The sequence below is a fragment of the Hyla sarda genome, chromosome 1 (genome assembly GCF_029499605.1).
Source record: "Hyla sarda isolate aHylSar1 chromosome 1, aHylSar1.hap1, whole genome shotgun sequence".
Classification (NCBI taxonomy): domain Eukaryota; kingdom Metazoa; phylum Chordata; class Amphibia; order Anura; family Hylidae; genus Hyla; species Hyla sarda.
In genome coordinates, this window is record NC_079189.1 from 262,015,235 (window position 1) to 262,037,404 (window position 22,170).

At 43.8% G+C, this 22,170-nt stretch overlaps 1 protein-coding gene across 1 annotated transcript in view; it reads right to left on the reverse strand.

Annotated features, from left to right (window-relative positions):
* GIPC3 (GIPC PDZ domain containing family member 3) overlaps nucleotides 1-22,170 on the reverse strand; it is a 186,479-nt gene that overhangs the window by 138,370 nt on the left and 25,939 nt on the right. Inside the window, exon 3 of the mRNA XM_056571276.1 lies at nucleotides 18,207-18,387. Coding sequence (XP_056427251.1) covers nucleotides 18,207-18,387 — 181 coding nt within the window. The remainder of the gene's footprint in view (nucleotides 1-18,206; nucleotides 18,388-22,170) is intronic.

The following is a 22,170-nucleotide window of genomic DNA, read 5'->3' on the forward strand; positions in this document are numbered from 1 at the left end:
GCGCAGTAGAGGGCTCAGAAGGGAAGGAGCGTCAAATAGTTTTTGGGGGGCATGTCACCTTTAGGAAGCCCCTATGGTGCCAGGACAGCAAAAAAAAACCACATGGCATACCATTTTGGAAACTAGACCCCTCAGGGAACGTAACAAGGGGTAAAGTGAACCTTAATACCCCACAGGTGATTCACGACTTTTGCATATGTAAAAAAAAAAAAAAATGTTTTACCTAAAATGCTCGGTTTCCCAAAAATGTTACATTTTTAAAAAGGATAATAGCAGAAAATACCCCCCAAAATTTGAAGCCCAATTTCTCCCGATTCAGAAAACACCCCATATGGGGGTGAAAAGTGCTCTGCTGGCGCACTACAGGTCTCAGAAGAGAAGGAGTCACATTTGGCTTTTTGAAAGCAAATTTTGCTCTGGGGGCATGCCGCATTTAGGAAGCCCCTATGGTGCCAGAACCGCAAAAAAAAACACATGGCATACCATTTTGGAAACCAGACCCCTCGGGGAACTTAAAAAGGGGTAAAGTGAACCTTAATACCCTACAGGTGTTTCATGACTTTTGCATATGTTAAAAAAATATTTTTTTTTACCTAAAATGCTTGGTTTCCCAAAATTTTTGCATTTTTAAAAAGGGTAATAGCAGAAAATACCCCCCAAAATTTGAAGCCCAATTTCTCCCGATTCAGAAAACACCCCATATGGGGGTGAGAAGTGCTCTGCTGGCGCACTACAGGTCTCAGAAGAGAAGGAGTCACATTTGGCTTTTTGAAAGCAAATTTTGCTCTGGGGGCATGCCGCATTTAGGAAGCCCCTATGGTGCCAGGACAGCAAAAAAAAACCACATGGCATACCATTTTGGAAACTAGACCCCTCGGGGAACGTAACAAGGGGTAATGTGAACCTTAATACCCCACAGGTGATTTACAACTTTTGCATATGTAAAAAAAAAAAAAAAAAATTTTACCTAAAATGTTGGTTTCCCAAAAATTTTTGATTTTTAAAAAGGGTAATAGCAGAAAATACCCCCCCATAATTTGTAACACAATTTCTCCCGAGTACGGCGATACCCCATATGTGACCCTAAACTGTTGCCTTGAAATACGACAGGGCTCCAAAGTGAGAGCGCCATGCGCATTTGAGGCCTGAATTAGGGACTTGCATAGGGGTGGACATAGGGGTATTCTACGCCAGTGATTCCCAAACAGGGTGCCTCCAGCTGTTGTAAAAGTCCCAGCATGCCTGGACAGTAAGTGGCTGTCTGGTAATACTGGGAGTAGTTGTTTTGCAACAGCTGGAGGCTCCGTTTTGGAAACAGTGGCGTACCAGACGTTTTTCATTTTTATTGGGGAGGGGGGCTGTGTAGGGGTATGTGTATACGTAGTGCTTTTTACTTTTTATTTTATTTTGTGTTAGTGTAGTGTAGTGTTTTTAGGGTACAGTCACACGGGCAGTAGTTTCTCGCTGGCAGTTTGAGCAGCGGCAGAAAATTTGCCTCAGCTCAAACTTGCAGCCGGGTACTTACTGTAATCCTCCGCCCATGTGAGTGTACCCTGTACGTTCACATTGGGGGGGGGGGGGGGGGGAACATCCAGCTGTTGCAAAACTACAACTCCCAGCATGTACGGTCTATCAGTGCATGCTGGGAATTGTAGTTTTGCAACAGCTGGAGACACACAGGTTGTGAAACACCGAGTTTGGCAACAAACTCAGTGTTTTGCAACCAGTGTGCCTTCAGCTGTTGCAAAAGCTACAACCCCCAGCATGTACGGACAGCGGAAGGGCATGCTGGGTGTTGTAGTTATGCAACAGCGGGAGGCATACTACTTTGGCTGGGGATGCTGGGGATTGTAGTTATGCAACAGCTGGAGACACACTGGTTTGCTACTTAACTCAGTGTGCCTTCAGCTGTTGCAAAACTACAACTCTCAGCAGTCACCGACAGCCAACGGGCATGCTGGGAGTTGTAGTTATGCAACCAGCAGATGCACCACTACAACTCCCAGCATGCACTTAAGCTGTTTGTGCAAGCTGGGAGTTGTAGTTACACAACAGCTGAAGGTACACTTTTCCATAGAAAGAATGTGCCTCCAGCTGTTGCAAAACCATAAGTCCCAGCATGCCCATAAGTGCATGCTGGGAGTTGTGGTGGTCTGCCTCCTCCTGTTGCATAACTACAGCTCCCAGCATGCCCTTTTTGCATGCTGGGAGCTGTTGCTAAGCAACAGCAGGAGGCTGTCACTCACCTCCTGCTGCTGCTTGATCGCCGCATGAGGTCAGTCCCGCCGCCGCCGCCGTTGTCGCTCCTGGGGCCCCGATCCCAACATTAACGCCAGGGATCGGGGTCCCCAGCACCAGGGGTGCACGTCCCGCACCCGCTCACGTCCTCCGGAAGAGGGGCGGAGCGGGTGCGGGATTGACAACCGCAGCAGGCGCCCTGATTGGTCGGCCGGGAATCCGGCCGACGAATCAGGGCGATCGTGAGGTGGCACCAGTGCCACCTCACCCCTGCAGGCTCTGGCTGTTCGGGGCCGTCTCTGACGGCCCCGATCAGCCAGTAATTCCGGGTCACCGGGTCACTGGAGACCCGATTGACCCGGAATCGCCGCAGATCGCTGGACTGAATTGTCCAGCGATCTGCGGCCATCGCCGACATGGGGGGGCATAATGACCCCCCTGGGCGATATGCCGCGATGCCTGCTGAACGATTTCAGCAGGCATCGGGCACCGGCTCCCCTCCGGCTAGCGGCAGGGGCCGGGAAAGGACAGGACGTACTCCTACGTCCTCGGTCCTTAAGGACTCGGAAACGGGGGCGTAGGAGTACGTCCATTGTCCTTAAGGGGTTAAGGACCAAGCCCATTTTCACCTTGAGGACCAGAGCGTTTTTCTGCAAATCTGACCACTCACTTTAAGCATTAATAACTCTGGGATGCTTTTACTTTTCATTCTGATTCCGAGTTTGTTTTTTCGTGACATATTCTACTTTATGTTAGTGGTAAATGTTCGTCGATACTTGCATCATTTCTTGGTGAAAAATTCCCAAATTTTATGAAAAATGTGAAAATTTTGCATTTTTCTAATTTTAAACTCTCTGCCTATAAGGAAAATGAACATGCCAAATAAATTATATATTGATTCACATCTACAATATGTCTACTTTATATTTGCATCATAAAGTTGACATGTTTTTACTTTTGGAAGACGTCAGAGGGCTTCAAAGTTCAGCAGCAATTTTCCAATTTTTCACAAAATTTTCAAAATCAGAATTTTTCAGGGACCAGTTCAGGTTTGAAGTGGATTTGAAGGGTCTTCATATTAGAAATACCCCACAAATGACCAAATTATAAAAACTGCACAAATCTACATTTACATCCACATGTCTAACAATATTGTTCGCATCTGTATGATTATTGTATTTTTATGTATTCCTACTGTTTATTACAGTTTATAGTTAGCAGCTAGGGACCATACTGTTTAGACAGGATAGCATGCTCCTGTGTACATATCTGGCTTCTAACATGCTGGACACGAGAAACTGCGACTTTTTACATTCTGGCTGCAGTGAATCAGAAGCCTCTCACAGGCTGGACTTCATGATACTGAACCCTATATAGTGCTACAGCACAACATTGCCATCTGCAACAGTCACAAGTGTGCAAGCCCGTGCATAGTGTCACCATGTCAGCAGCAGAACTTACTTGACCATTGCTGACAAGGTCTTACATCTCAGCGAGCTTCAGAAGCCAAAATTGAGTAGTCATTGTAGTCATTGACACCGCAAAGGCTGAAGCCACCAAAATGCGAGCAACATTTGCTGAACAAGAAAGGTAATTTAAAGGAGTATTCCGGGATATAAAAATTGTCATTCATACTTCTGGCAGTAAAAAAGAAAAAGGCATGCTGTCTCCAGTAACTCGCTCCGGCCTCCGCCGCAATCCTCTTACTGGTTGCCGGTGGTCGGTGAGTCATACTGAACTCAGTCAATCACTGGTCGCACCGAAGTCCCGCCTCGGCCGGCGATAGGCTGAGCGGCAATGTGACGTTTTTGTCCCCGGCACCTGGTGCGGGGTACCTGAGGCGCCGGCGGTGCGACTGTAGGTATGTATCTATTTTCTTTTTTACTGCCAGCAGTATGAATGACAATTTTCATATCCTGGAATACTCCTTTAACCCCTTAAGGACATGCATCGTAAATGTATGGCTCTGCTAAGAAGTACTTAGCGCACAGCGCCGTACATACGGTGCAACTTTCCTGGATCACCGCGTCTCCAGACACGGTGAGCGGAATGACTGCTGATATCTATCAGCAGCCATCCCAGCATATCGCCCATATCGGCGATCGCGGCAAATCGCGCGTCAATTCATACCTGCGATTTTCCGCTATTCCGGGTCAATCGGATCTCTAGTGACCCGGTAACCCGGAAAAAAAGGGTGAATGGGGCTGTCCGAGACAGCCCCATTCACCCATACCCAGCAGGAGTGAGGTGGCCTGGTTGCAGCCTCACGATCACCTGACTGATCGGTCTTTCCGACCGATCAAACACGGACCTGCTGGGCAGTGATCGGGACGGCGATCGGAGCGGAGATCGGCGCTGGCGGGGGTCTCCTACCTTGCCTTGGTCCAGGGGGGGTACCCTCAGGATCGGTGGCGGCGACAGGAGCGGCAGGATCAGTCCCTGCGGCTGGATACAGCGGCGGCAGGATACCACAGGAGGTGAGTCCTGTTCACCTCCTACTGTTGCTTAGCAACAATTCGCAGCATGCAAAGCCCAAGGGCATGCTGGGAGTTGTAGTTTAGCAACAGCTGGTGTTCCAACTACAACTCCCAGCATGCCCTTTGGTAGTCTGTGCATGCTGGGGGTTGTAGTTTTGCAACAGCTGGAGGCACATTTTTTTCTATGAAAAAGTGTGCATTCACTGTTGCATAACTGCAACTCCCAGCATGCACAGACTACCAAAGGGCATGCCGGGAGTTGTAGCAGTGTGCCTCCAGCTGTTGCAAAACTACAACTCTCAGCATGCCCTTCCACTGTCAATGGATGTTGATTGTTGCAGTTTTGCAACAGCTGGTGACACATTGGTTGTGAAACCGAGTTTGTTACCTAACTCTGTGTTTCACAACCAATGTGCCTCCAGCTGTTGCAAAAATACAACTCCCAGCATGCACTGAGAGACTGTACATGCTGGGAGTTGTAGTTTTGCAACAGCTGGAGGCACACTGGTTGTGAAACACTGTGTTAAGTAACAAACGCTCAGTGTTTCGCAACCATTGTGCCTCCAGCTGTTGCATAACTACAACTCCCAGCATGTATGGTCTGTCAGTGCATGCTGGGAGTTGTAGTTTTGCAACAGCTGGAGGTTTACCCCCCCCCCATGTGAATGTACAGGGTACATTCACATGGGTGGATTTACAGCAAGTTTTCTGCTGCAAGTCTGAGATGCGGCAAACTCCCAGCGAGAAACTCACTGTAAACCCAACCGTGTGAATGTATCCTAAAAACACTACACTACACTACACCTACACAAAATAAAAAGTAAAACACTACATATACACATACCCCTACACAGCCCCCCCCACCCCCCACCCCAATAAAAAAAAAGTCTTGTACGGCATTGTTTCCAAAACAGAGCCTCCAGCTGTTGAAAAACAACAACTCCCAGTATTGCCGGACAGCCACTGACTGTCCAGGCATGCTGGGAGTTTTGCAACAGCTGGAGACACCCAGTTTGGGAAACACTGCCATGGGGTATTTTTGTGGCGGATTCAAATCCCCGATTTAGGCCTCAAATGTGCATGGCGCTCTCTCACTTCGGAGCCCTATCGTATTTCAAAGAAACAGTTTAGGGCCACATATGGGGTATTTCCATACTCGGGCGAAATTGTGTTACAAATTTTGGGGGGCTTTTTCTCCTTTTACCCCTTATGAAAAGGTAAAGTTGGGGTCTACACCAGCATGTTAGTGTACAAAAACATTTTTTTACACTAACATGCTGGTGTTGCCCCATAATTTAAATTTTCACAAGCGGTAAAAGGAAAAAAAGACGTCCAGAATTTGTAACACAATTTCTCCTGAATACGGAAATACCCCATATGTGGGTGTAAAATGTTCTGCGGACGCACAGCAAGGCTCAGGAGTGAGAGCACATGTACAGTTGAGGTCTAAATTGGTGATTTGCACAGGGGTGGCTGATTTTACAGCGGTTCTGACATAAACGCAAAAAATAAATACCCACATGTGACCCCATTTGGGAAACTACAACCCTCAGGGAATGTAACAAGGGGTATAGTGAGCCTTAACACCCCACAGGTGTTTGACAAATTTTCTTTAAAGTTGGATGTGAAAATGAAAAAAAAAATTTTTTCACTAAAATGCTAAATTTTTCATTTTCACAAGGGAGAATAGGAAAAAAGCCCCCCAAAATGTGTAACCCCATTTCTTCTGAGTATATAAATACCCCATATGTGGATGTAAAGTGCTCTGCGGGTGCACTACAATGCTCAGAAGAGAAGGAATGCCATTGGGATTTTGGAGACAGAATGTGTCCGAAATTGAAGGCCATGTGTGTTTACAAAGCCCCCATAGTGCCAGAACAGTGGACCCCCCCCCCACATGTGACCCCATTTTGGAAAGTACACCCCTCATGTAATGTAATAAGGGGTACAGTGGGCATTTACGCCCCACAGGTGTCTGACAGATTTTTGGAACAGTGGTCTGTGAAAATGAAAAATAAAATTTTTCATATGCACAGCCCACTGTTCCAAAGATCTGTCAAACGCCAGTGGGGTGTAAATGTTCACTGCACCACTTATTAAATTCTGTGAGGGGTGTAGTTTCCAAAATGGGGTCACATGTGGGGGGTCCACTGTTCTGGCACCACGGGGAACTTTGTAAACGCACATGGCCCCCGACTTCTATTCCAACCAAATTCTCTCACCAAACGCCCAATGTCCCTCGTTCTCTTCTGAGCATTGTAGTTTGCCCGCAGAGCACTTTACATCCACATATGGGGTATTTCCATATTCAGAAGAAATGGGGTTACACATTTTCGGAGGCTTTTTCTCCAATTACTCCTTGTGAAAATGAAAAATTTGGGGTAACATCAGCATTTTAGTGAAAAAAAATCTAATTTTTAATTTCCCTGTCCAAATTTAGCGGAAATTTGCCAAACACCTGTGGGGTGTTAAGGCTCATTGTACCCCTTGTTACGTTCCTTGAGGGGTGTAGTTTCCAGAATAGTATGCCATGTGTTTTTTTTCGCTGTTCTGGCACCATAGGGGCTTCCTAAATGCGACATGCCCCCCAAAAATAATTTCAGCAAAAATTGGCTTTCCAAAAGCCAAATGTGACTTCTTCTCTTCTGAGCATTGTAGTGCACCAGCAGTGCACTTGACGTCCACACATGGGGTATTTCCATTTCCATAGAGATGGGGTTACAAATTTTGGGTGGCATTTTCTCCTATAACCCCTTGAAAAAAAATGAAAAATTTGGGGGAAAACCAGCAGTTTAGTGAAAAAAAATAAAAATTCATTTACGTATCTGACTTTAACGAAAATTCGTCAAACACCTGTGGGGTGTTAAGGCTCACTGGACCCCTTGTTACGTTCCTTTAGGGGTATAGTTTCCAAAATAGTATGCCATGTAGGGTTTAGTTTTTTTGCTGTTCTGGCACCATATGGGCTTCCTAAATGTGACATGCCCCCCAAAAACCATTTCAGAAAAACTTACTCTCCAAAATCCCATTGTCGCTCCTTCCCTTCTGAGCCTTGTAGTGCACCCACAGAGCACTTGACATCCACATATGAGGTATTTCCGTACTCGAGAGAAATTGGGTTACAAATTTTTGGGGGCTTTTTCTCCCTTTACCCCTTGTAAAATTTCAAAAACTTGGTCTACAAGAACATGAGAGTGTAAAAAATTAAGATTTTGAATTTTCTCCTTCATTTTGCTGCTATTCCTATAAAACACCTAAAGGGTTAACACACTTTCTGAATGTCATTTTGAATACTTTTGGGGGTGCAGTTTTTGTAATGGGGTAATTTATGGGGTATTTCTAATATGAAGACACCTCAAATCCACTTCAATTCCGATTTTGAAAATTTTGTGAAAAATTGGAAAATTGCTGCTGAACTTTGAAGCCCTCTGATGTCTTCCAAAAGTAAAAACATGTCAACTTTATGATGCCAACATAAAGTAGACATATTGTATTTGTGAATCAATATATAATTTATTTGGAATATCCATTTTCCATACAAGCAGAGAGTTTCAAAGTTAGAAAAATCCTAAATTTTCATGAAATTTAGGGATTTTTCTCCAAGAAAGGATCCAAGTAACGACGGAAATTGACCACTGTGTTAAAGTAGAATATATCATGAAAAAACAATCTCGGAATCAGAATGATCGGTAAAAGCATCCCAAAGTTACTAATGCATAGAGTGATAGTGGTCAGAATTGCAAAAAGGGCTGCGTCCTTAAGGTGAAAAAGGGCTCAGTCCTTAAGGGGTTAAGATAGGATAAACACAAATGGAAGCAGCTCTAGCCGAGCAACAAGCAACACTGGAAAAGCTAGCAGTGGAAAAGGAAGCTGCAGCTGCTATGGCAGAAGCAGAGACTTCAGAGGGAGCAGCAAACTCCACAGGCGATGGACTCAGCAACATACTTGAACCCCAACCAGGTCATTACAATAACGTGCAATGCACTTCAGACTACGTACTGCAACATGCTAAGTCAGATGACAGCCTGTATTCTGGTACAGGAGCACAGTCAACCCCTGCTAAAGAGCTCCAGCAGAATCCTGTCACAAACCAAGCAACCTCAGCTGACTGAACGCCCTACATTAAGCCAGACAATAGTTTCATATGCCATCAGGCCTCGGCAATCTGCATTCAAACCAACAAATGACAACAGTACAGTTACAGTCTTAAAAAAGGAACCAACAGATGGTGGCTATTACAGCAATACCAAGTTTAAAAGCTACATTAGCCCACCTAGACATCTACACCGCCGCTTATCTCTGGATCAGGGCCGGCTCTGCCTATAGGCAAAATAGAGAGCCGCCTAGAGCGCCCTCTTGAGGGGGGCGCTGCTCTACCTGCCGCAACTTAACCAGCCAGCAACCGAACCACCCGATCACAGCCAGCACCACTCCTCCCGACGCCCCCAACGTTTGTTAGTCTGTCACCCTAGTTGTAAGGGGATTACGAGGAGGGAGTTTGTTACAGTGTGTCAGACATCGCAGTAGTAAGTAGATTACATGAGAAAGAGGTGTGTTAGAGCGTTTGACCTCAGTAGTAAGGTGATTACATGAGGATGAGGTTTCTTACAGTATGTCACCCCAGTAGTAAGGAGATTACATAAGGAGGGTGTTTGTTACAGTGTGTCACCCCAGTAGTAAGGAGACTACATAAGGAGGGTGTTTGTTACAGTGTGTCACCCCAGTAGTAAGGTGGGGCATGTCAAAGGGCAGAGACAATGGGTGGGGTTAAGGGGGGGGCCGCAAAATTAGTGTGGTGTCATTGGGGTGTGATGTGAGGTTTAAGGGGCAAATGATGTTGCCAGGGGTAGATGTTATTAACCCCTTCATGTTCGTGACGCCAGGGTGTGGTTTGCCACGCCCTGTAACCACCAGAAGGTAGTACCGCTAATCCTAGGTTACGCAGGGGCAGATAATAGTCCAAGGCCATGTTAAGATTAAACGGTAGTTTTCACTGAGGTAGACAGATGGTACAGTCTATACAGTTCGGCCAGGATCCCAGATAGGTGATGAGTAACACGGGGGACCTTGCAGCTTGCTGGGACTTGCAGTGACTTGAGAGACTATGGGTGCAGGCCACACTGACTACAATTGACTTGACTTGACTGAAGAGGATGACAGATGATAAAGATGATTTGGCATACTGACTTGTGGCTGCAATTTAGGTTGAGGCCTCCAGATGTGCTGAACACTGACCCTGAGATGTCTGGACTGGACTTGACCTAAGCAGAAAGTGAAACACAAGAAAGAGATTGTAGTACCTCCCCCTCTTATAAAGGGGTGCTGAGCAAAAAGCCAATCGGCCAACGGAGGGTCACCTGGTGCCCTCTGGGTAACAAACATATGACTTAAACATGTGGCAACCATTATCATGTGACTAAAAATCATGTGACCCACGTCAAAGGTCCTTTGCACTTAATATACAACCTATTCACATTATGGGGGAACACTGCAGGAGAGCAATGAGGACGTACAGGGACTAAACCTGACAGGACTGTAGGAACATATCCCGTTGTTTCGATGGGACTATTATATCGCTTAAAAAATATTTTTTTTCAGGGTATATAAAATTACCAAAAATACGCAGTTTTGGACTTTGGAATTTTTTTACGTATATGCCATTAACCGCGTGGTTTAATTAACATTATATTTTTAGAGTTCGGATATTTACCCATGTGGCAATACCACATATATTTATGCTTACATTTTTTTATGGGAAAAGGAGGGTGATTAAAATTTTTATTAGGGAAGGGTTTAAACCACATTTATTAACTTTTTTTTCTATCTTTTACACCATTTTTTAGTCCCCATAGACTATTATATGCATTCTGCTGATTGCATACACTGGCCAATGCTATGCCATAGCATAGCATTGATCAGTGTTATCCTCGCTCTGCTGCTCCAGCCTGGATCTCAGGCATGGAGCAGCAGAGCGCGGATTGGACAGAGATGGAGGTAGGTAGGGAACCTCCCCTGCCCATTCAGATGTTCGGGACACCACGATATCACCGTGGCGCTCCTAAATAGCCCAACTGAGCTGCCGGGAACTGTTTACTTTTGTTTTAGAAGTGGTGATCAACTTTGATTGCCGTGCCTTAGGGATTAATGCCGGGTATCACCGAGATCGGTGGTGTTCGGCATTAGCCACGGGTCCTGGCAGCTGATAGCCGATTGGGCCACCCGACTATGACTCAGGGTCAGCCCGTTACCCTGAGTTATAGCACGGGAGTGAGACCAGGGAGTACAGGTACACCCTTGGTCCTTAAGGTGCTAAAAGGCAGCACGGCAGGGCAATGCCAGTAGAGTTCCCTCATACAAGTTTCCCTGCCCCCATAATAGCAAGGAGTGTAGTTTTCAAAATGGTGTCACATGTGGGTGGTTTCCACTGTCTGGGCACCATGGGGGCTTTATAAATGCAACATGGCCCCCAAAAACTATTCCAGCCAAATTCTCTCTCCAAAAGCCAAATGGCGCTTCTTCCCTTCTGAGCCCTGCTGTGCGCCCGGAAAGCCCTTTATGTCCACATAAGGGGTATTTCCATAGTCAGGAGAAATAGGGTTACAAATTTTGTGGGTGTTTTTTCCCTTTTATCCCTTGTGAAAATGAAAAATTTTGGGTAACACCAGCATTTTTGTGAAAAAATAAAATTTTTCATTTTCAAGTCCCACTTTAACGCAAGTTTGTCAAGCACCTGTGGGGAATTAAAGGAGTACTCCGGTGAAAAACTATTTTTTCATATCAACTGGCTCCAGAGAGTTAAAGAGATTTGTAAATTACTTCTATATAAAAAAAAATCTTAATCCTATCAGCACTTATTAGCTGCTGAAGTTGAGTTGTTCTTTTATGTCTGACAACAGTGCTCTCTGCTGACACCTCTGTCTGTCTCAGGAACTGTCCAGAGTAGGAGCAAATCCCCATAGCAAACATCTCCTACTCAGGACAGTTCCAGAGACAGACAGAGGTGTAAGCAGAGAGCACTGTTGTCAGACAGAAAAGAACAACTCAACTTCAGCAGCTGATAAATACTGGTAGGATTAAGATTTTTTAATACATAATTTATTTGGAATATCCATTTTCCTTACAAGCAGAGAGTTTCAAAGTTAGAAAAATGCTAAATTTAAAAAAATGTCATGACATTTTTGAATTTTTCGCAAAGGAATAATGCAAGTATCAACACAAATTTACCACTATCATAAAGTAGAATATGTCACGAAAAAAACAATCTCAGAATCAGAATGATAGGTGAAAGCATTCCAGAGTTATCAATGCATAAAGTGACACAGGACAGATTTGCAAAAACCACCCTCTTCCTTAACCCCTTAAGGACCCTTGCCGTACGCGTACGTCATGACAACCTGGTACTTAAGGACCCATTACGTACTAGTACGTCATGGACAATTCCGGCCCCTGCCGTGCGCCGGGTGGGGATCGGAAGCGGATGCCTGCTGAAATGCTTCAGCAGGCATCCAGGGCAAACGCCGAGGAGGGCCATGTAGGCCCCCCATGTCGGCGATCGTCGCAAATCGCAAGAGAAATCGCCCCTGCGATCTGCGGCGATACCGGGCTTATCGGGTCTCTGGGACCCGACCGCCCGGTAATTTTGCATGATCCCGGTTGTCACAGACAGCCAGGACCATGCTGAAGGCTAGGAGCGAGGTGGCAAGCCTGCCACCTCCTCCTATCCCCTGCGATCCGTCGGTTAGCTAACCGACCAATCGCAGGGGGGGGTGGTTACTTCCTCCCGCCCTGCCCGGCCCCTGGAAGTCCGGAGAGGACGGGAGGAAGACCGGAGGACGCGGCGGGGGACGGGGGAGTGCTGGGGCCCGGCCCCGGTACTTACCTCGTCCCTGAAGACCCGGATCCCGGCGATGAAGATGGCGGCGGCGACAGGTGAGTTCCTCTTCAGCCACGGCCGGGCCCTTTACAGCAATGCACGTCGCCGTAAAGCAACATGCATTGCTGTAATGGGACCCTGTATACTACAACTCCCAGCATGCCCAGACAGCCCTTGGCATACGGGCATGCTGGGAGTTGCAGTTTTGCAACATCTGGAGGTCCACAGTTTGGAGACCACTGTACCCTTCCAGATGTTGTAAAACTACACATCCTCAGCATGCCCTTACTGTCCAGGCATGCTGGGAGTTATAGTTCTGTAACATCTGGCCCTTCAGGGTACATTCACATGGGCAGGGGGCTTACAGTGAGTATCAAGCTGCAAGTTTGCGATGCAGCAAATTTTGCGCGGCAGCTCAAACTTGCAGCAGGAAACTCACTGTAACCCCCGCCCGTGTGACTGTACCCTAAAAATACTACACTACACTAACACAAAATAAAATAAAAAGTAAAAAACACTACATATACACATACCCCTACACAGCCTCCCTCCCCTCCCCAATAAAAATGAAAACCGTCTGGTACACCACTGTTTCCAAAATGGAGCCTCCAGCTGTTGCAAAACAACAACTCCCAGTGTTGCCAGACAGCCGTTGACTGTCCAAGCATGCTGGGAGTTTTGCAACAGCTGGAGGCACCCTGTTTGGGAATCACTGGCATAGAATACCCCTATGTCCACCCCTATGCAAATCCCTAATTCAGGCCTCAAATGCGCATGGCGCTCTCACTTTGGAGCCCTGTCGTATTTCAAGGCAATAGTTTAGGGTCACATATGGGGTATCGCCGTACTCGGGGGAAATTGCCTAACAAATTCGGGGGGCTTTTTCTCCTTTAACCCCTTATGAAAAGGTGAAGTTGGGGTCTACACCAGCATGTTAGTGTAAAAAAAAAAATTTTTACACTAACATGCTGGTGTTGCCCTATACTTTTCTTTTTGACAAGAGGTAAAAGGGAAAAAAGCCCCCCAAAATTTGTAATGCAATTTCTCCCGACTACGGAGATACCCCATATGTGGGCGCAAAGTGCTCTGGGGGCGCACAACAAGGCCCAGAAGGGAGAGTGCGCCATGTAGATTTGAGGTGATTTGCACAGGGGTGGCTGATTGTTACAGCGGTTTTGACAAACGCAAAAAAAAACAAAACCCCACATGTGACCCCATTTCGGAAACTACACCCCTCACGTAATGTAATGAGGGGTGCAGTAAGAATTTACCCCCCACTAGTGTCTGACAGATCTTTGGAACAGTGGGCTGTGCAAATAAAAAAATTCGTACAGTCCACTGTTCCAAAGATCTGACAGACACCAGTGGGGGGTAAATGCTCACTGTACCCCTTGTTACGTTCCTCAAGGGGTCTAGTTTCCAAAATGGTATGCCATGTTGGGGTTATTTTGCTGTCCTTGCACCATAGGGGCTTCCTAAATGCAACATGCCCCCGAGCAAAATTTGCTGTCAAAAAGCCAAATATGACTTTTCTGAGCATTGTAGTTCGCCCGTAGTGCACTTCAGGTCAACTTATGGAGTACCTCCATACTCAGAAGAGATGGGGTTACAAATTTTGGGGGGTATTTTCTGCTATTAACCCTTGTAAAATGTGAAATTTGGGGGGGAAACACACATTTTAGTGAATTTTTTTTAAATTTTTTTTTACGTATGCAAAAGTCGTGAAACCCCTGTGGGGTATTAAGGCTCACTTTATTCCTTGTTACGTTTCTCAAGGGGTCCAGTTTCCAAAATGGCATGCCATGTGGGTATTTTTTGCTGTCCTGGAACCATAGGGTCTTCCTAAATGCGATATGCCCCCGAGCAAAATTTGCTCTCAAAAAGCCAAATATGACTCCTTCTCTTCTGAGCATTGTAGTTCGCCCGTAGTGCTCTTCAGGTCAACTTATGGGGTACCTCCATACTCAGAAGAGATGGGGTTACAAATTTTGGGGGGTATTTTCTGCTATTAACCCTTGCAAAAATGTGAAATTTGGGGGGGGAAACACACATTTTTGTGAAAATGGCACCATAGGGGCTTCCTAAATGCAACATTCCCCCCAAAAACCATTTCAGAAAAACGTACTCTCCAAAATCCCCTTGTCGCTCCTTCGCTTCTGAGCCCTCTACTGCACCCGCCGAACACTTTACATAGACATATGAGGTATGTGCTTACTTGAGAGAAATTGGGCTACAAATATAAGTATAAATTTTCTCCTTTTACCCCTTGTAAAAATTCAAAAATTGGGTCTACAAGAACATGCGAGTGTAAAAAATGAAGATTGTGAATTTTCTCCTTCACTTTGCTGCTATTCCTGTGAAACACCTAAAGGGTTAAAACACTTACTGAATGTCATTTTGAATACTTTGGGGGTGCAGTTTTTATAATGGGGTCATTTGTGGGGTATTTCTAAGATGAAGATCCTTCAAATCCACTTCAAACCTGAACTGGTAGCTGAAAAATTGTGAGTTTGGAAATTTGTGAAAAATTGGAAAATTGCTGCTGAACTTTGAAGCCCTCTGGTGTCTTCCAAAAGTAAAAACACGTCAATTTTATGATGCAAACATAAAGTGGACATATTGTATATGTGAATAAAAAACAAAATTATTTGGAATATCCATTTTCCTTACAAGCAGAGAGCTTCAAAGTTAGAAAAATGCAACATTTTCTAATTTTTCATCAAATTTGGGGATTTTTCACCAAGAAAGGATGCAAGTAGCGACAACATTTTACAACTATGTTAAAGTAGAATATGTCACGAAAAAATAATCACGGAATCAGAATGATAAGTAAAAGCATTCCAGAGTTATTAATGTTTAAAGTGACGGTGGTCAGATGTGCAAAAAATGGCCGTGTCCTAAGGTGTAAAATAGCTGGGTCCTTAAGGGGTTAAAGGGGTACTCCGTCCCTAGACATCTTATCCCCTATCTGTATTATTTCTTAGCTAATACAGAGCAGGTTATTTTTTTTATTTTTATTTTATTTATTACCAATGTATATGATAAATAAGTTACGCCAATGTACACATTCACAAATCAATTTATAAACAAATCCCACCCACCACCCCAACACTGGAATCAGAGAGGTATGGAGAGTTTGAGAGGGGAATAGAAAAAAAAACATCTATTCCACATTCTATGAAATTAACTTAAAGGACAACTGCAGCGGTATGACACTTATCCCCTATCCACAGGATAGGGAATAAGTGTTTGATTGCGGGGGGTCCGACTGCTGGGACCCCCCGCGATCTCCCTAACGGGGCGCCGCCATTAGCGTTCATGGTGAGCGCTAAAGCGCTGTCTCCGTTCTATGGGGGAGACGGGGAGGCACGAACGCTGCCTCCCCGCCTCTCCCATAGAGATGTATGGAGGAGGTGTGCCGGCTGCAACGTCATGCTGCGGCCAGCACTCCCCCTGCACGAGACAGCCGCGGCCCCGTACAGGGGATCACAGGGGGTCCCAGCGGTCGGACCCCCCGCGATCAAATACTTATCCCCTATCCTGTGGATAGGGGATAAGTGTTAATCACGCTGCAGATGTCCTTTAAAGAATGTATCAAGTTCTGAGCTACCAAATATTCATATTTCTTCACTTTTTCAATCAGATGATACCAAACCTCACATGCAGGCACCGTGTCTGACAACCAAACCTGTAAAATCATAATCTTAGCACAAAGTAACAATCTACTCAACATCCCAGAGTTGCTCATATTTACATGTTCTCCTAGTATCACTTCAATGAATTTTACCTGATGATTCTTCGGGATTAGCTGTATGTCTTGCATATATTTATTTAAGCACATATTTTTATTCAAATATCTAATCCCCCCCAAAAAAATTGTATTTCTGAGCATTCCCAGATTATGTGCTTCACATCCGCTTCCTCCATTTTACATCATATACACCTGGAATCCTTTCTATCACCAAAACTATATTATTGTTTAGGTGAATAATGTATGTATAAGTTTGAATTGAGTTAGTTTAAAATTAGCATTAAAGGGGTACTCCGGTGGAAACATTTTTTTTCCGAATCAACTGGTTCCATAAAGTTAAACAGTTTTGTAAAGTATACAATGTAGCCCGGACCTTCTAGGTGAGTAAATGAAAATGGATATACGTGGATCGTGCTTCAATAATAATCGATATTTATTATTAAATTTAAATAAGATTCAACACTTCTCACAGGGCCCTTGTGAGAAGAACATACATATTAAAAGGCAACCTAACAATGTATTTAGGCAATAGTAATTAAAACTATAAACCTGGCATAGGATAATAAAATAAGATCTGTACCAAACAAATATGTTAAAGAGTTGCTCTTCTGGGTATTTAGGGTAGATATGTCCCTTTTAGATACAGTAGCAAACAGTCTGTAATATTAGAAATTGTTACCGGTCTGTAAATGGTAACTCAGGCGATGGGTGTTGTTCCCGCCCATCGCCTGAGTTACCATTTACAGACCGGTAACAATTTCTAATATTACAGACTGTTTGCTACTGTATCTTAAAGGGTCATATCTACCCTAAATACCCAGAAGAGCAACTCTTTAACATAGTTGTTTGGTACAGATCTTATTTTATTATCCTATGCCAGGTTTATAGTTTTAATTACTATTGCCTAAATACATTGTTAGGTTGCCTTTTAATATGTATGTTCTTCTCACAAGGGCCCTGTGAGAAGTGTTGAATCTTATTTATATTTTATAATAAATATCGATTATTATTGAAGCACGATCCACGTATATCCATTTTCATTTACTCACCTAGAAGGTCCGGGCTACATTGTTTATTTTTTGGTTTTCCCCTTTCTAGCAATTAAGGTATAGTTGCTTGCCCAGTTTGACCTCGGTGCGTATTAGTTGTGAGCTGCACATACCTATATAGTTTTGTAAAGTACTTCTATCAAAAAATCTTAATCCTTCCAGTACTTATCAGCTGCTGTATACTACAGAGGAAGTTGAGTTGTCCTTTTCAGTCTGACCCCAGTGCTCTCTGCTGACACCTCTATCAATGTCAGGAACTGTCCAGAGTAGAAGTAAATCCCCATAGCAAACCTCTTCTTCTTTGGACAGTTCCTGACATGGACAGAGGTGGCAGCAGAGAGGACTGTGGTCAGACTAAAAAGAAAAACTCTTCTTCCTCTGGAGCATACAGCAGCTGATAAGTAATGGAAGGATTAAGATTTTTTAATAGAAGTACTTTACAAATCTGTATAACTTTCTGGCACCAGTTGATTTTAAAAAGATTGTTTTCCACCAGAGTACCCTTTTATTTGAAAGTGACATCATTTTTTTTTATTAATGTCTTCCCACTGTGCTTTCTTTTTTTAATGGCTGTCAGAAAAGAGGGGTTGTACTAATCATTTAAGTCACATTTCATACTTATTTGTTTTGCTGCTGGCTGCACAGTAGGAATGCTTGTAAGTATAATATGTCTTGGTTTGTTTTTCTAAAGCCTGTGGACAAACCATTTAATATCAGTGCTATATGCATTATTTAAGTTGATACTGTATGTAATTTTTTTTGTGGAAATATTTTCAGAATGTTGGTATTCACTAAAGATTTTGAAGATTAAAACTTACCAAATGCTCGTTTTGGTTGAACCAGGCGTAGGGTAAATGTCTCCGATTTTGGAAGTTCCCTCAACATCTTCGCCACTTCATAATGCCGACATCCCACAATGGTCTGATCATTTATGGCTTCAATATTGTCCCCCACATTGACAGTTTTAAGTCGGTCAGTGATGCTGCCCTCTTTAATTCTCTAATTACAAAACAGAATTTAATAAGAATGTGTATAATCATATAACCCAACCATTAGTATTAAAGGGAAACTGTCATTCTGTTCATCCGCACTTCAAGGGGTACTCCGCCCCTAGACATCTTATCCTCTGTACAAAGAATATGGGACAAGATCCAGCCCCTGGTACTCCCATGATCTCCGGGCCGGCACCCTGGAGTTTTTAAAATTTATGTTCTGAACGCCAGCTTCGGGCTTCCGAGTTTATGACATCACATCACATCCCCTCCATTTATATCTATGGGAGGAGGACTGCAGAAGTACACAGCCGTCACGCCCCCTACATTCATGTCTATGTGAGGGGACGTGATGGCTGTGTACTTCTGCTCCACAGCCACCACGCCGCCTCCCATAGACACTAATGGAGGGATGTGGCGTCATGAACACTGAAGCCTGAAGCTGGCATTCTGAACATAAATGTTCAGAACAGGGGTGCAGATCCTGGAGATTGCGGGGATCCTTTGGATAGGGAATAAGATGTCCAGGAGCTGAATACCCCTTAAATCCAATATACTGGGTTATAGTGTGGGTAAAAAGCAGTACAATGAGGTGTCACTTACATAAATCAGTATATTCGATTTCCATGAGTGCTATGCTATTCTAGCACAGTGCAGGCGCCCCTTTTACAAGTGTAGTGCGGGAGCAACGCCTGCACTCTCCAACAATAGTAGAGCACTCATATGTCTAAAGGCTCTCACGTCACTAGGATGTAAGAATCTGGAAAATTGAATATGCATATCAAGGACAGGAATCGTGCAGGTGGGGAAGCTCGGCAAAACTCCATGGCGCACAGAAGACATTTAGCAATGCAGCTGCCCTGAGCCATAACTTTAAAACGGTTGAAACGATTTATGTAAGTGTCACCAAGTTTTAGTGCTGTTCATCCACACTGTAACCCAGTGTATTGGGTTTAGTATGGATGGACAGGCTGTCAGTTTCCCTTTAACTATGCATGTTATGAACACTTCACTTTCTTTAAAGGGGAAGGCATGTAAAATCATGACAAAAAAGACACTAAGTAAAAGAAAAGATAGTATTGAATAAGGTATACTGTGCATGGAATAAATGTGGACCTGTCAGAAAATTCATGTTGACAATTTAAAAAAGAGTTGTCTGTCCTAGATAATGCCTTGAGTCCATCAAGGTTAACCTAAAACCCTACTGTGTTGATCCAGAAGAAGGCAAGGTCCCCCCCCCCCCCCATGAGGCTGATGTCCTTCCCGACTTCATCCATGCCCTCCATGAAATTATTTATTGAGTCAGACATCACAACTTCATGTGACAGAGTTCCATAGTCTCACTGCTACAGTAAAGAATCTGTGATGATGGTGAAACCTTCTTTCCTCTAGACATAGAGGATGCCCCCTTGTCATGGTTCCTGGCTTAGGTATAAAAAGATCACAAGAAAGATCTCTGTACTGTCCATTCTTATATTTGTACATTGTGACTTCATCGCCCCTAAGACGTCTTTTCTCCAAACTAAATAACCCCAACCTTGATAACCTGTCTTGGTCCTGTAATCCTCCCATACCAGGAATTATCTTTGCACTCTCCTCTGCACCCTCTTCAGTTCAGCCATGTCCACCTTATATACAGGTGCCCAAAATTGAACCCAATACTCCATTTGGTCTGACTAGTGATTTATACAGAGTCAAAACTATGTTTCCATCATGAGCCTCTATGCCTCTCATGATACACCCCATGACTTTGTTAGCCCTGGCATCACTAAAGTAGAGTTTACTGTCCACCAGTACCCCAAGTAAGTCCTTTTTGGTAGAAGTTTTTTCTAGTGTCTTATTATTTAGCACATAAATGTACATTTTGACTCTGATTTACTAAGAGTGGAGAGTAGTTTTCTTTGTGGGTTTTAATTCCCAATGTTTTTGTGAAACTGTTGGCACACACACCCCTTTCAGTGACCACACCCCTTTTAGAATTTTCTAAGTAAAATGTAGAGTTGGTCAGGTTGTTTTTTTAATTTTGGCGCAAATCCTGGCACAGACAGAATTTCTGGCGCAATGTGCCAGAATCTGGCGCACAACCTGACAAAACATGTTGAGTTTACAATAGTAAATCAGGGCCTTTGTTTTTAAAGCCCAAGTGCATAACCTTACATTTATCCACATTAAACTTAATTTCCCATGTTTGTGCCCAAGCCTCCACCTTCCCCAGTTCCCTATGTAATATGTTATCCTGCTCTGTGGTTATCACCTTTTCCAGTTTATTGAAAATCTACTCCGTAATCCCTCTACAAGTGAGGTACCCAACTTGTAACTGTCACCCAGCCAGAGTAAGTTCCATTGATCCCCACCCTCTTGTTCCTATCACTGAGCCAGTTGCTAACCCATTTACATATACCCATATACCCTAGCTCCAACATTCTCATTTTATGTACTAACATTTTGTGTAGCACAGTATCAAAAATTTTTGTTTACGTAGATGAAGGTATTTTCTTGGTTGGTGAAAATCGGTCTTCCTAAAGTTAAATGTTTTTGTAGCCCCACTAGTAGACATCCTCTCATACGATACATAAAAACTTATTATGTTGTCATTATTACCAAGATGACCCACCTACCTCTACTTTGAACACTATGTCTGGCCCATTGGACCCCCTCCCCCTTTGTTATCCAGAACTGAAAAACAGAGCTATTTTATTTCATGAACTGCTCCCCGTCTGTCTCCAGGTTGGGTGTAGTTCTGCAGTTCAGTTCCATTGAAGTGAATGGAGCCAAGTTGTAAAACCTCACCCAACCTGGAGACAGACATGAAGCTCTTTTTGAAAGAAATTAGCTGTGTTTTTCTATGCCCGGATAACCCCTTTAAAGTCCCCTATAATAATGACTTCACCCTTTTTTGATTCTCCATCTATTTGTCTTGTTAGTAGGTTTTGTGCTGCTTCCATTATACTTGGCAATTTATAACAAACCCTTATCACAAATGTATTTTTTTACCCCCTCCCCTTATTTCTACCCATACAGACTCCACATAATAATTTTTACTCATCTAGGACTTCTCTCAGAATGGAAGGATTTTACATATAAAATTGTAATGTCCGTTTATTTATTTTTGCATTTTTCCGTGTTCAGACCTTGTTTTTCATGCATTATGTGTTTTCTGTGCTCTCCTTTCTAGGCGTGGAAGAGTTAATCCTTTCACCCAATGGCAGTGCGGGTGTGTCTATATATCTCCAGCTCAATCTAAGTTCTGGGCTGGTGATTGACCTGTTACTACTGTGATGTCTGTTATATGTTTATGATTTTGTAACAAGACATGCTTGTGACCTTTTTATGGGACTCTGGGGAATTTAGATTTAGAACAATATATATCTGTGCTCCATGGTGGACTCTCGGAGATTGAGTTCTAATATCAAGATATTCCTTTGTTTTCTGGAGGTTTCTGGGAGATTGAGTTTTTATTCCTGTTTTCTCCTTGAGTCTATCCTGACTCATCCGTTTCCTAGTCTTGTGTTCTGGACCTAATCTATTTGTTAGTTATCTGTGTCCAGTGTTAACAGTGTTCTATATTTATATCCTGTTTGGTTGATCTGATCTTTGTCCTTTGTACTTGTAACTGTTTGTGAACAGGGTCCTATGTTCCCGATCAGTTTGTTTGTTTATGTTCTGCCCTGTTAGTATTTGAATCTTGTCTGGTATATCTGGTTGTCCACTAGTTTTCCGTTTCTGGCCTGTGACCGACTAAGTATATTATTTGGCTCCAAGTTGTCGAATCACTGCTTAGGGTGTTTGG